At 36.6% G+C, this 13,777-nt stretch overlaps 1 protein-coding gene across 1 annotated transcript in view; it reads left to right on the forward strand.

Moving 5' to 3' along the window:
* LOC131952032 (alpha-2-macroglobulin-P-like) overlaps nt 1-12,641 on the forward strand; it is a gene marked incomplete at its 5' end in the record, with an annotated part of 53,380 nt that extends 40,739 nt beyond the window's left edge. The window contains 8 exon segments of the mRNA XM_059314498.1: nt 589-676; nt 764-838; nt 2,403-2,502; nt 7,439-7,546; nt 8,119-8,202; nt 8,490-8,573; nt 8,662-8,806; nt 10,238-12,641. Of these exon segments, the coding sequence (XP_059170481.1) occupies nt 589-676; nt 764-838; nt 2,403-2,502; nt 7,439-7,546; nt 8,119-8,202; nt 8,490-8,573; nt 8,662-8,806; nt 10,238-10,361 (808 nt within the window).
* Between the last annotated feature and the right edge of the window lie 1,136 nt (nt 12,642-13,777).

Here is a 13,777-nt window from a genome sequence, read left to right on the forward strand (position 1 = left end):
TCTACAGCGTGATGTTCTGTAGGTGTTTTATCTACAGCGTGATGTTCTGTAGGTGCTTTATCTACATCGAATTGTTCTGTAGGTGTTTTATCTACAGCGTGATGTTCTGTAGGTATTTTATCTACAGCGTGATGTTCTGTAGGTGTTTTATCTACAGCGTGATGTTCTGTAGTTGTTTTATCTACAGCGTGATGTTCTGTAGGTGTTTTATCTACAGCGTGATGTTCTGTAGGTGTTTTATCTACATCGAATTGTTCTGTAGGTGTTTTATCTACAGCGTGATGTTCTGTAGGTGTTTTATCTACAGCGTGATGTTCTGTAGGTGTTTTATCTACAGCGTGATGTTCTGTAGGTGTTTAATCTACAGCGAGATGTTCTGTAGGTGTTTGAACTTTTTAGGTTTTGGAATTCAAATACATACAACACTTAGGGCCTGAAGATTTTGTTTACAGGCATGGGCTTTTTATTTTATAGCTCCACCACTGTATTGATTACGTGGCATCCACATATTGTGTCTTCATAGTTCTAGAATCTTTTTAGTTTTGAAGCAAATTTTTTCTTGTAACCAATTTCTTGAACCTCCACCAGACAGCTGCAAGGTCCAAACTATGAATCACTGATACTGGATGTTCAAATGTTAACAGGTTTCAAACCACACCTAAATAACATAACCGCAGTAAGTCACATAACCGATTGTTTGATTAGATAAAAACCTGTTTGTTGAATCTACTTCTTAGTTTTAATATTGCTCTTAACTTTACAGCTAAGCAAACTCGAATTCATTACTAACGCTGCTTATGATGATGAGAAAGATGTTGTGTCTATTCAGTTTCAAGAGGTAAAGAACTATTTATTTTAAACTCTTACAACTTTTGTAGATGACTGACACAAACTTAGTCAGACTTACACAAACTTTATCAGGCAAGTTAGAAAAGGTTATTAAGGGCAGATAATAGAATTTTTAAGCGATTTGAAACTAAAGGGAAGTAACAAGATTAAGAACTACCTATCTCTTGATCAACTTGCTGTTGTCTGTAAAGTGTTGTCACGGACGGCTGCTTTTCTTGATTCAGATAATTTTCTTTTAGATGATCTACTGATGGTGTTTTATAGCAAATATTTTTAGTAGAAAATAAAACAAATATAAAAACATCTGTCTAATACAAACTTTTAATTTAATTTAAATGCACTGAATATAAGAAAATAAAATACTTAAAAAAAACTTTAAAAAAAACACGTTTTTCTTGTGGACTAAAAAGTAGAAAATAAATTTTCATACATTTGATGACAAAAAACGTGGGTACGTTCACCATCAAATTTCCCGACCCATCTGCCCGACCCACGTTTTTTGTCATCAAATGTATGAAAATTTATTTTCTACTTTTTAGTCCACAAGAAAAACGTGTTTTTTTTAAAGTTTTTTTTAAGTATTTTATTTTCTCCTTTTTAGTCCGTTGCTACACATGAAAAACGTGGTTTTTAAAAAGTTTTTTATATAGTTTATTTTCTACTTTATCTAATGACTTGATTAAGTATGACTTGACTAAGTGTTTTGCTAGACCTAGACGATGTTACAATACTAAAAACCTATCACTATTTTCAGAAGTCTACTATCGCATATCGGTATATCCACGTTGCTGGCGTAGAGATCTACTCACGAATCACGTGATCAAATCTCCCATAAACAAACAAATAAACGCGAAGCTGAGTTAAGGAAAAACGTGTTTATGTGTATTTTAGCATGCCCAGCGTACCAACCGTGTCACTGTTAACAATGTGTTACCGTGTCCGTTCTCCTTTTTAGTCCGTTGCTACACATGAAAAATGTGGTTTTTAAAAAAGTGTTTATAAATACACGGACTAAAAATCTTGAGCGACCAGGATTCGAACCTGGGTTATCGCGGCCACAACGCGAAGTACTAACCACTATACGATCACGGCCAGCGCGCTCACATCGATTGGGGCCGAAGTAACTGTGTCAATAGGCCTCAAGTCTTGTCGGTATCTTTAGAAATCATGTCCTCAATTTTATGGTCCTTGGGGCGTAATTAAATTAAGCTAATTACGGTCACTAATTGCTAGTTTTTATGATTGCATCTGAAATTGTTAGGCGAAAGTAGCATGCATGCCAAATTTCAGGTCTCTAGAGCAATCAGAAGTGGGCTAATTTTCGATGTCAATTTTAACAACAAACATCCAAACAACCAAACAACAAAACAAACAAACGCGAAGCTGAGTTAAGAAAAACGTGTTAATAAAACAAATTTGCTTTCTTTCATAAAAGCTTTGGTCGTTAAAATTTGTAAGAGATCACATATGCAACAAAAGCTTTTATAAGAGAAATCAAATTCGTTTTATTTTCTTAATTTCAGTGCATTTAAAAACTTGTCTTTGTTCTTTAGGCCCGTACTGAGAGATGTTTTGGTTTCAATATCCTGGAAGACATAGAGAGTGAAAGACTTGATCCTGCCATTGTCAGCCTTAAAGTAAATGAACATTCTGGTAAGGTGACACATGATAAATTCATGAGTAGGGAGGGAGGGAGAGCAAACAGTGCAATAGGTGGGGTATCAATTTAGCGCCCGGGTAATCCTGTGAGCACTTTGGTGCCTACATTAGTTTTAACAAGCACCCGTCAATATTGACACGATGGCACAAAGATTCTGTGATTTAAACCCAGCCGGGGCCATATGAGGCGCCCAAGCAGTAATGTAACTGAGGGCTGCAGAGAGTGCCTCTTTCCATCTCTAACACCTGGGTAGTTGCCAAAGTGTGTTCTACCATACTTTTATGGAGAATGCCCTAACAAGTATGATCTAAGAAATATAGCGCTGGCATTGTTTACATTTAAATAACTCAGTGTTAGAAAACAAGGACACATGTCTAAGAAAAAGGATTGGTAATGATTGATGACACACCGGTTAGTTCATATTATATTCTATACTATTCTACTCAGTGGCGTAGCCAGGATCATCTCAATGGGGGAGGGGGAGGGGTTCAATTTTTTTCCATCATTTTATATACATATATATATATATATATATATATATATATATATATATATATATATATATATATATATACTAGCTGTATGTCATTGCTTCGCGATGAAGTAAAATAAATTGAAAGTAGTATTCTGAAGATATAAGAAAAAACACACAATGTAGGCTGACAAAACAAAACAATTTATCACTCTTAACAAAAAAACAAACAAGATATACACGCAATACAACCAACAGCAATGAACGCAACACAATCTGTTTTGTAATACTTGTAAAAAATAAGACAATCGAACTAGGGGAAATAATCACTCTCATAATATAGAAATGTATATGTTTACACATTTAATTGTAATTGTCAAAACAGATCAATAATTACTTTAGTATGTAATATATAAGCTTAATACTATTTGTTTTTACAAAAATATGTTGTCTACAATCAGAATTAAATATTTTGTCATCATAAATGCTAAAATATTATAGCATAACGAAAGTTTTTGAAATCAGAGTTGGTATAAAACCGCACCTTTCAAACTAATAGAAGATCTAAATTTAATAGGTGAAACATTCTGAATAATAACCTACATCAGGGGTTGGCAACCTGCGGCTCTTTTGATGTCAAGATGCGGCTCTTCAGCTCGATACCCAATTATTAATAATTATTTTATTTTATTTTTAAACTCACAAAGGTATTAGTCTGCAACACTTGGTAATGAACGATATAATAATAAATATGAACAATAAAAATTTGCTATTCTATTAGAATATTTAGTTACTCCCTATTTCAATATACTTCCTTGTTTTCTAAAACTTTGTCATTAAATATAAACAATACCTGTGTTTGGATCATATTTATTGGGGCACCAGTACCCTACACTACCGCTCAACACCATGGTGTGCTGTATGAAAGCCTTGAGTGTAAGTTAATCAATCATCGTAATATCTCCGCTGATTACTCACCGCCTGTCGAGGACGGAAAGTGGCGCTCTCGTGAACCCGATTACACTACCGCAGGGGCGCCGCGTACGTCTCATAGCGCAGTTTAATCATCAAATGTCATGTTGTAGTGTGCTCCTTAAAACTAAGGTAGGCGCTTAGTGCTCGCGGGATAGCACTGGGTGCCAAATCGCACCCTGCAGAGACGCCGGAGGAGTACGCTCCGGATTTAATTTAGTGTGCCACTATAGCAACCTATTGTATTCATAGCCTATCGCGCTTTTTATAATGAACGTATTGTTGCCCATCGTGTCTATAGTGTATAGCCTATTTTAAAAACAAGCTTCGGGTCGCGCCTGTTGCAGTTTTGCTGCTGAATATAGTAGTAACACGGTGCCCTGTCAGAATGGCCCGGGACAAATCTGCCCCGTCAAAACGGCCCCGTTAATATGACCCCGTCAAATCGACCCCCGACAAAACGACCCAGTCAAAATAGCCCCGTCAAATGGGCTCCCGTTATATTAACTCACGACATATAGGCTCCTGACAAATGGGCTCCTGACATTTAGGCACCCGAAAAATAGACTCCCGACATATTGGCTCTCGACAAATAGGCTCAGGACAAATGGGCTCCCGACAAATGGGCTCATGACATATGGGCTCCCGACATATTGGCTATCGACAAAATGGTTCCCCAACATATTGGCTACAGACAAATGAATTGTATGACCAATATTGGCATAAAAGTAACCATTTTGTCCTACCTCCACTAGTACTATAACCTCTTTTAAATGCCTGAATGAAATTGCTTTTTTATGAAAAGCATCAATTCACAAACAAATCAAGCCCTTAACAGCTAAATTCCACCAATTCTAAAATTTTGATAAAGTTTAATTTACAACAGTAAACATCTGTTGCTTAACAGCAAGCACAGAAGTGAAAATTTATGAAATACATGATGTTTACAGGATAACGGCATTTTGTTTTGATAACCTACAAGCATACTGCAGGTTGGCAGGTACAGCGTGGACCCTTCTCCCCACACACTGAGTTGGAACAGCCTATAACAGACTCAAGTCATGGATATATGGAAGTCATAGATATATGACCCTTAAATTAAAACATACTATTTCTTATACTAGATAAACTAATATAAAAATAAGGCGTGCCGAACAAGAGATGCAAACGTTGTATTACTTAAAAGTGTTGGATAAGCTAACTCTATAGAGTATTGATAAAGGGTTCCCACTGGCAAGTGTCATATTCAATGAGACCGCTTTGCCGGGAGACTTAGTCTCTACAGAAACGGTATTGTCAGTGGTCCTTTTGTCTGGAGCCAAATTGACAGGAGCCTTTTTGTCGTGAGCCAAAATGACGGGGGCCTATTTGTCGGGAGTCGTAATGACGAGGGCTGTTTTGTGGAAAAACTAAATGACGGGGGCCTAATTGTCAGGAGCCTTATTGACTGGAGCCCTTTTGTCGGGAGCCTATCTAACGAGAGACTATTTGTCGAGAGCCTATGACGGGAACCTATTTATCGGGAGCCTTTATGACAGGGTCCATATGTCACTGGCCCTTTTGACGGGGTCAATTTGACGGGGCTCTTATGTCGGGGCCGATTTGTCATCAGCCGTTTTGACGCCGCACGTAGTAACACTTACCCGCTATGCAGAACGTCCGATTAACTGATGCCGAGTACTAACATAGGCGCTCTGGAAATCTGGGTGCCTAAAGGTGTATTGACAAAAAACTGTACCACCCGGGCGCTGCCCATAAGAAATTTACAATGTGTACAAACCTCCCCTGGAGTGTTTTAATCAACTCCTTTAGGTTTCATGACTTTTATTTTTATATACAGTTTATAGAGAAGAATCAAATTGCGCCCTGCCGGGGTGCCACTCCTGCGAATTTGAAAAACTTTTTCGAAGAAACCTTTCCAGGAGTATTCTTAACAGCTTCCCAAAGTTTCATGGCGATCGGATGAAATGTGTAGTAATGCATAAAAGAAAAACAGACTCACACACACATAAATTTATATATATATATATATATATATATATATATATATATATATATATATATATATATATATATAAATATATGTATATATATATATATATATATGTATATATATATATACCAAATCCTAATTAGAGATCATAATATTGAAATAAAAATGTTGGTGGCTCTTTAAAAACTGGGAAATTTTGTAAATTGTAACTTTTGGCTCTTCCATCTCTAAAGGTTGCCGACCCCTGGCCTACATAGAACTAAAATATTGGTCTTGCAGTTCAGATCATACATGTTTTTATTAGCTACTGCCTTTTGTGCTTTATAAAGATCATTTTTAACTTAATGATAAAGTATATGTTAGATCACTGTATTGCTCACACACCTCTTGTAATTGCAAAAACAATATTCACAGTTTTACCTGTTTCAAAAGCTATGATTCTGGCGGCATGGTACATTGGTACCTCATTACGCGTTTTCCCAAATGTACTTAACACATCAGTTCGGGGGGAGGGGGTGGGGGGGGAGTTCAACTTCATTCACCACTGTCCGGTCACTTTAGGTCTATTAGTTTACCCATCGTATACCTAGGTGTGACATTAATGTTGCTCTACACAATTACAGCCTGTCCATTTCTGGTGGTGAGGGGAGGGATAACCAACTCAGAGTGAACATAGCGTCAGTTTTTAGGTGACTGATCTAAACAATCATATACAATTATACATATATACTGATTTAGAAATAGATTTAAATAAATAACAGTGGTATTATGACAATAAAAAAAAATTTCACAGGGTTTTACAAACCTCCCCCCCCTAACCTGCCGCTGCCTACGCCACTGATTCTACTCCATTCTACCACCATCTTCTATTCCAAAACATTCTTCCCTATACAGCTACATTCTTCTTTTCTAAGCTACTTTTTTCTGATACATCTAGCCTGTTCTACTACTACATCCTCTGGTTCAACATCCCACAACATTTACTCTGTTACTCCTGTCCTACTGTACTCTTCACTAATCAACTCATGAAATTTAAGTTGTTTATTTAATTATTTAAGTTATTTATTAAGCTATTATGCACATAATTGTTTAAAGTAAACAACTTTTTAAAAAATGTTAACCTAATTAAGCCTATTAAAATCTAAATTATTTGCTGGATGTACACATGTGAATCTGAATGTTGGGACTAGTTGAAATGATCTAGAATTTTCTCTCAAGCTATTGGACTGATTTAAAAAATCAAGTTTTACATTTAAATAGATCACCTCAGCTAGAGAAATTAGTAAATTTAATTTCTTATGTTTCTTATAATAATTTTTAGTTACTTAGTGTGTGTGTGGAGGGGGGGGGGGGGGTGGCATGGGATCAGTGTTGTTGTGTGCAATGTTATGCAAAAAATAACTGAGTTGCCCAGCCAATTAAAACTAAAGCAATCAGATATAGTTAAGCAAATGAGACATGTATTTCTCCTCTACATGTATTTCTCCTCTAGTGCCTAGCTGTAGCCTGGAGTACCAGCTGCCTGAAGACAAAGAGAGCCTGAAGGTTTTCTGTGCTGATTCTTCCAAAATTAATAGAGGGGAGTGTCGCTGTTTTTCTGGTCAGTTACCTGGACACATCTCACACTTGACCAGTGGATGAAAGACTTTGTGTGTGAAGGAATCAGAGAAAAGATTCCAGTAATGATTGAGAGAAAAGTCTTTGTGTGAATGATTGAGATAAAATAGAGAAAGACGTTGTTGTTTCTATAAAAGTCTTTGTGTGAATGATTGAGAGAAAATAGAGAAAGGTGTTGTTGTTTCTATAAAAGTCTTTGTGTGAATGATTGAGAGAAAATAGAGAAAGGTGTTGTTGTTTCTATAAAAGTCTTTGTGTGAATGATTGAGATAAAATAGAGAAAGACGTTGTTGTTTCTATAAAAGACTTTGTGTGAATGATTGAGAGAAAATAGAGAAAGGTGTTGTTGTTTCTATAAAAGTCTTTGTGTGAATGATTGAGATAAAATAGAGAAAGACGTTGTTGTTTCTATAAAAGACTTTGTGTGAATGATTGAGATAAAATAGAGAAAGACGTTGTTGTTTCTATAAAAGACTTTGTGTGAATGATTGAGAGAAAATAGAGAATGACGTTGTTTCTATAAAAGACTCTGTAAGAAAAAAATTTGTATGTCAGGTAACTGCAGCAGGTGTCAACCAGATGATGTACAAACAGTCGACCTGCATCACATCAAGCAACTTGTGTGCAGCGCTAATGTTGGTAGGTTGGGCTGGTTCAACATGTTGGTAGGTTGGGCTGGTTCAACATGTTGGTAGGTTGGGCTGGTTCAACATGTTGGTAGGTTGGGCTGGTTCAACATGTTGGTAGGTTGGGCTGGTTCAACATGTTGGTAGATTGGGCTGGTTCAACATGTTGGTAGATTGGGCTGGTTCAACATGTTGGTATGTTCGCATTAGGCTGGGAAGACTATGTTGCTCTTTCTTTATTTGTTCAATATTTTAAACTTATTTTTAATTGCAACATTAATTATGAATCTTCTGCTTCAGCTTATGAACTTCATGCAGAAAAGGTGAAGAAACATGTGAGTTGGATGGAGATTGAAGCAAAGGTTTTGTCTGTCAATAAAACAGGTAGAGTCAATGACAGATCAGTGCTGGTCAGTACTCAACATTTGACTGTTGATTGACTCCCAAAAACTTGAAAACTTCTCTTTTTCAGGTACCCATGAGATCAAATCAGGCGATGTCATTACATTAATGTCTAAGAAATCTTGCTCCTGCTTTTTGAATGATTTGAAGAATAGTAGTTTGTATCTCTTAACAACTAATGTTGACAGGCGTGTGGACAGCAAAGGAAAAATATTGTAAGTGTTTGTTTGCTAATCTTATTCTATTTGTAAGCTCAAGCAATCTAAAAAGATCTGGTATCTACTTCTTCAAGCTCTGAGAAGAAAGTTTGCTGTTTCTAAATACAATGTCAGCCCAGTTTAACCTGTCTCTCACCTGTATCAATGTCAGCCCGGTTTAACCTGTCTCTCACCTGTATCAATGTCAGCCCGGTTTAACCTGTCTCTCACCTGTATCAATGTCAGCAGCCCAGTTTAACCTGTCTCCCACCTGTATCAATGTCAGCAGCCCAGTTTAACCTGTCTCCCACCTGTATCAATGTCAGCAGCCCAGTTTAACCTGTCTCCCACCTGTATCAATGTCAGCAGCCCAGTTTAACCTGTCTCCCACCTGTATCAATGTCAGCAGCCCAGTTTAACCTGTCTACCACCTGTATCAATGTCAGCACAGTTTAACCTGTCTCTCACCTGTATCAATGTCAGCAGCACAGTTTAACCTGTCTCTCACCTGTATCAATGTCAGCCCAGTTTAACCTGTCTCTCACCTGTATCAATGTCAGCCCAGTTTAACCTGTCTCTCACCTGTATCAATGTCAGCCCAGTTTAACCTGTCTCCCACCTGTATCAATGTCAGCAGCCCAGTTTAACCTGTCTATCACCTGTATCAATGTCAGCAGCCCAGTTTAACCTGTCTACCACCTGTATCAATGTCAGCCCAGTTTAACCTGTCTCTCACCTGTATCAATGTCAGCCCAGTTTAACCTGTCTCCCACCTGTATCAATGTCAGCAGCCCAGTTTAACCTGTCTCCCACCTGTATCAATGTCAGCAGCCCAGTTTAACCTGTCTCCCACCTGTATCAATGTCAGCAGCCCAGTTTAACCTGTCTCTCACCTGTATCAATGTCAGCAGCCCAGTTTAACCTGTCTCCCACCTGTATCAATGTCAGCAGCCCAGTTTAACCTGTCTCCCACCTGTATCAATGTCAGCAGCCCAGTTTAACCTGTCTCCCACCTGTATCAATGTCAGCAGCCCAGTTTAACCTGTCTACCACCTGTATCAATGTCAGCCCAGTTTAACCTGTCTCTCACCTGTATCAATGTCAGCCCAGTTTAACCTATCTCCCACCTGTATCAATGTCAGCAGCCCAGTTTAACCTGTCTCCCACCTGTATCAATGTCAGCAGCCCAGTTTAACCTGTCTCCCACCTGTATCAATGTCAGCAGCCCAGTTTAACCTGTCTCCCACCTGTATCAATGTCAGCAGCCCAGTTTAACCTGTCTCCCACCTGTATCAATGTCAGCAGCCCAGTTTAACCTGTCTCCCACCTGTATCAATGTCAGCAGCCCAGTTTAACCTGTCTCCCACCTGTATCAATGTCAGCAGCCCAGTTTAACCTGTCTCCCACCTGTATCAATGTCAGCAGCCCAGTTTAACCCGTCTCCCACAGGTATCACTATGTGCTGGATGAGAAGTCAACCTTCATAGATGTCATGGAACAAGGGGCTTCAGGCGAGGGGCACGTACCTGATTTTATCTTACAGGAAGCTTTCAACAGTCAGAACAGGTGTTGATGGTGTTTCAACAATCAGAGCAGGTGTTGATGGTGTTTCAACAGTCAGAGCAGGTGTTGATGGTGTTTCAACAGTCAGAGCAGGTGTTGATGGTGTTTCAGCAGTCAGAGCAGGTGTTGATGGTGTTTCAACAGTCAGAGCAGGTGTTGATGGTGTTTCAACAGTCAGAGCAGGTGTTGATTGAGTCCTGTGTAATATTATGTTAACCCTGTTCTCTACAAATAGCTCTGGATATTCCAAACACTTTTTATATCAACATTCAATGCAACCAGTACAAGTCAAATAAATACATTTGCATTTTTTTAAATCACTTCAACATTTAAAAAAAAAATAAGATATATTGTTTAAAAGCAATACACTGTACAAGTAAAAAAAATTTTTTACAACTGTTATATTGATATATCTTTATTATTTAACTATTGTTTCAATATCCTTATTATTATTGTTATATTAACATGTTGACCATGCTTCTTATAATGCTCTATAACATTTATACAGACCATCACATTTAAATTTTATAACATTTATATGAAAAAAATTGAATTTATGATTTTACTAAGCAAATAGGAATGACTTAATAAAGAAGGTTTTAGCAAAATGATCAAAAACATTTCAAACTCAGTTAACTATTCAAGCTACTGTATGCATGGTTTATCTATCTAGAATAAATGATGCAAACTCTCTGAGCGGTTGTGCTGTGGGTGTGGGGTCGTGCTGTGGGTGTGGGGTCAGACCTTTGTGACAAGGGTTCTAGTGAGGGATTAGGAAATTTGATATTACACTTGACTTAGATATCATTTTTTTAGCAGATTGTCAGCAGTTATTTTGTAGATTTTTAAAAATGTAAAAATTGATCCTTATACCTTATCTTTTTAACTTAACCCACCAAATTATGAATAGTATTTGGTAATAAATTATTTTTGTGCTGTTGAACCTTAACTAATGGGGATATAATTCATGGTGTAGAAAGATAGAGTCAGAGACCAGGTGTCGGGAGTTGAAGTATGTTACGTTATTTTAGACACCCTGCTATTCTGTCAATAGCTAAAAAAAATGGCAAGAAAATATAATCTATCATCCAATTCCATGTGAGGGATGTTGAGGTACCTGACGAGATCTATCATCTGTATATACCTCACTCTATACCTCACTCTCTGTCTCACTCTCTACCTCACTCTATACCTCACATGACTAGTAGTTTAGCAGTAAAACATTTGAGTGGATTTTTGTATTGATCAAATTACATTGATTACAGCCATGACTAGTAGTTTAGCAGTAAAACATTTGAGTGGATTTTTGTATTGATCAAATTACATTGATTACAGCCATGACTAGTAGTTTAGCAGTAAAACATTTGGGTGGATCTTTGTATTGATCAAATTACATTGATTACAGCCATGACTAGTAGTTTAGCAGTAAAACATTTGAGTGGATTTTTGTATTGATCAAATTACATTGATTACAGCCATGACTAGTAGTTTAGCAGTAAAACATTTGAGTGGATTTTTGTATTGATCAAATTACATTGATTACAGCCATGACTAGTAGTTTAGCAGTAAAACATTTGAGTGGATTTTTGTATTGATCAAATTACATTGATTACAGCCATGACTAGTAGTTTAGCAGTAAAACATTTGAGTGGATTTTTGTATTGATCAAATTACATTGATTACAGCCATGACTAGTAGTTTAGCAGTAAAACATTTGAGTGGATTTTTGTATTGATCAAATTACATTGATTACAGCCATGACGAGTAGTTTAGCAGTAAAACATTTGAGTGGATTTTTGTATTGATCAAATTACATTGATTACAGCCATGACGAGTAGTTTAGCAGTAAAACATTTGAGTGGATTTTTGTATTGATCAAATTACATTAATTACAGCCATCACTAGTAGTTTAGCAGTAAAACATTTGGGTGGATCTTTGTATTGATCAAATTACATTGATTACAGCCATGACTAGTGTCTTCTGTACTAGGCATTTAACTGATGACTAATGTTAATATTATCTTTTTAGGGTATCAGTTTTTAATTTGATGAATGCTTGTACCATATTTATGGAACTCTTTATGTAAAGAAAAGACTGACAATTTTTTTGTGTCAGTCATTCTTGAAAGAATTGAATTCTTTATACATTTATACTTGTACACCAGTTACTTAAATACAGGCTGTTTTTAATGCCTTCTTGAGCAAGATTTTTCTAGCTTGAGAAGAAAAATCTATTTTCTTGCTTGAAAAATCTTTCAAATCCTTAGAAATAAATGTTCAGCACATTTTACCTACTGCATGTATTTGTTTTGTTTTACATTTAATTTCAGAAATCTTTCTAAAAGTTTTACATAAAAAAGCAAATTTTGAAAATCAGGCTTAAAACCTACTTTTAATAGCTTCATAACAGCAGAGTATGACAAACAAGAAAAAAAAAACAAGTTTTTAAAACTGAAAAACAGTTTCCCTTTCCCTTGTAATGAAGTTGTAACTCTTCTTGGTTTGATCTGTGTTTGTTATTTCTTTGGTTGTCCCCCTTTACTAAGTAGTAACACGCTGACAATGGACACGAGCGAGAAAACTCTCAAAGGTATTTGAGAGGTGTATAAATTAGTTTAAAAATCAGGCACGGCGTAGTTACAATTAATATGGTTATAAAATCCTGTCTGTCTGGTTTTTTTCGGACTTTACTAAAGATTGGATGTATTTGATGTTTATAATATTTTCGGTAACTAAATAAAAATTAAAAAAAAAGCAAAAACAATTTGGTTTTCACGTGTAATGGCGACATAAACAATGGCATCCTGCTATTGGATAGGCCGCCATTGATTTTATTGTACACATTGTAAGCTAAAAATAGAAAACTAGGTCATGGGGTTTTAAATTTGCATTGTAATTTAAAAACTTGATCTGCAAAGTTTTGTAAACAAATAGTTATCGATCACTAAGTTACTGTACAGCCAATCAATATTTGTCTTACGAAAGTGAAACATCCGGTTATAACTTAGGCTTGATGAAAATAAATAGAAATGTAGCCTTAAACTCAACAAATTATTTTCAAGTTCTCTGGATTTGCAACTTTTATAGCATTTATTCTAAAAATATAAAATTTCTAAATTAATTTTAGGCTTAAGTTTTTATTTTTTATTTTTTTTTACGGTCTAAATCTAAAAAGCACGTTTTTATTCCATGTCAACAATACTATGGAAGGAATCTCGTCAACTCGCTCGCCTCCATTGCCAGCCGGTAACAAATCTCCTTGGATATTGGCACCAGAGTAGCTTGCAGGTATAAGTTTATAACTTCCCTCTCTCTCCCTCCCCGAAAGGAAATTATAATATATAAAATGCAGTGGCGTAGCGAGGTCGGGTGTCACCCGGTGCGGCACTTAATGGTGTCACCCCCCCCCCCCCCGAGACATAGAGA

Source organism: Physella acuta, unplaced genomic scaffold, assembly GCF_028476545.2.
Source record: "Physella acuta isolate Inbredline_101_S28 unplaced genomic scaffold, ASM2847654v3 ptg000846l, whole genome shotgun sequence".
NCBI classification, from domain to species: Eukaryota; Metazoa; Mollusca; class Gastropoda; family Physidae; genus Physella; species Physella acuta.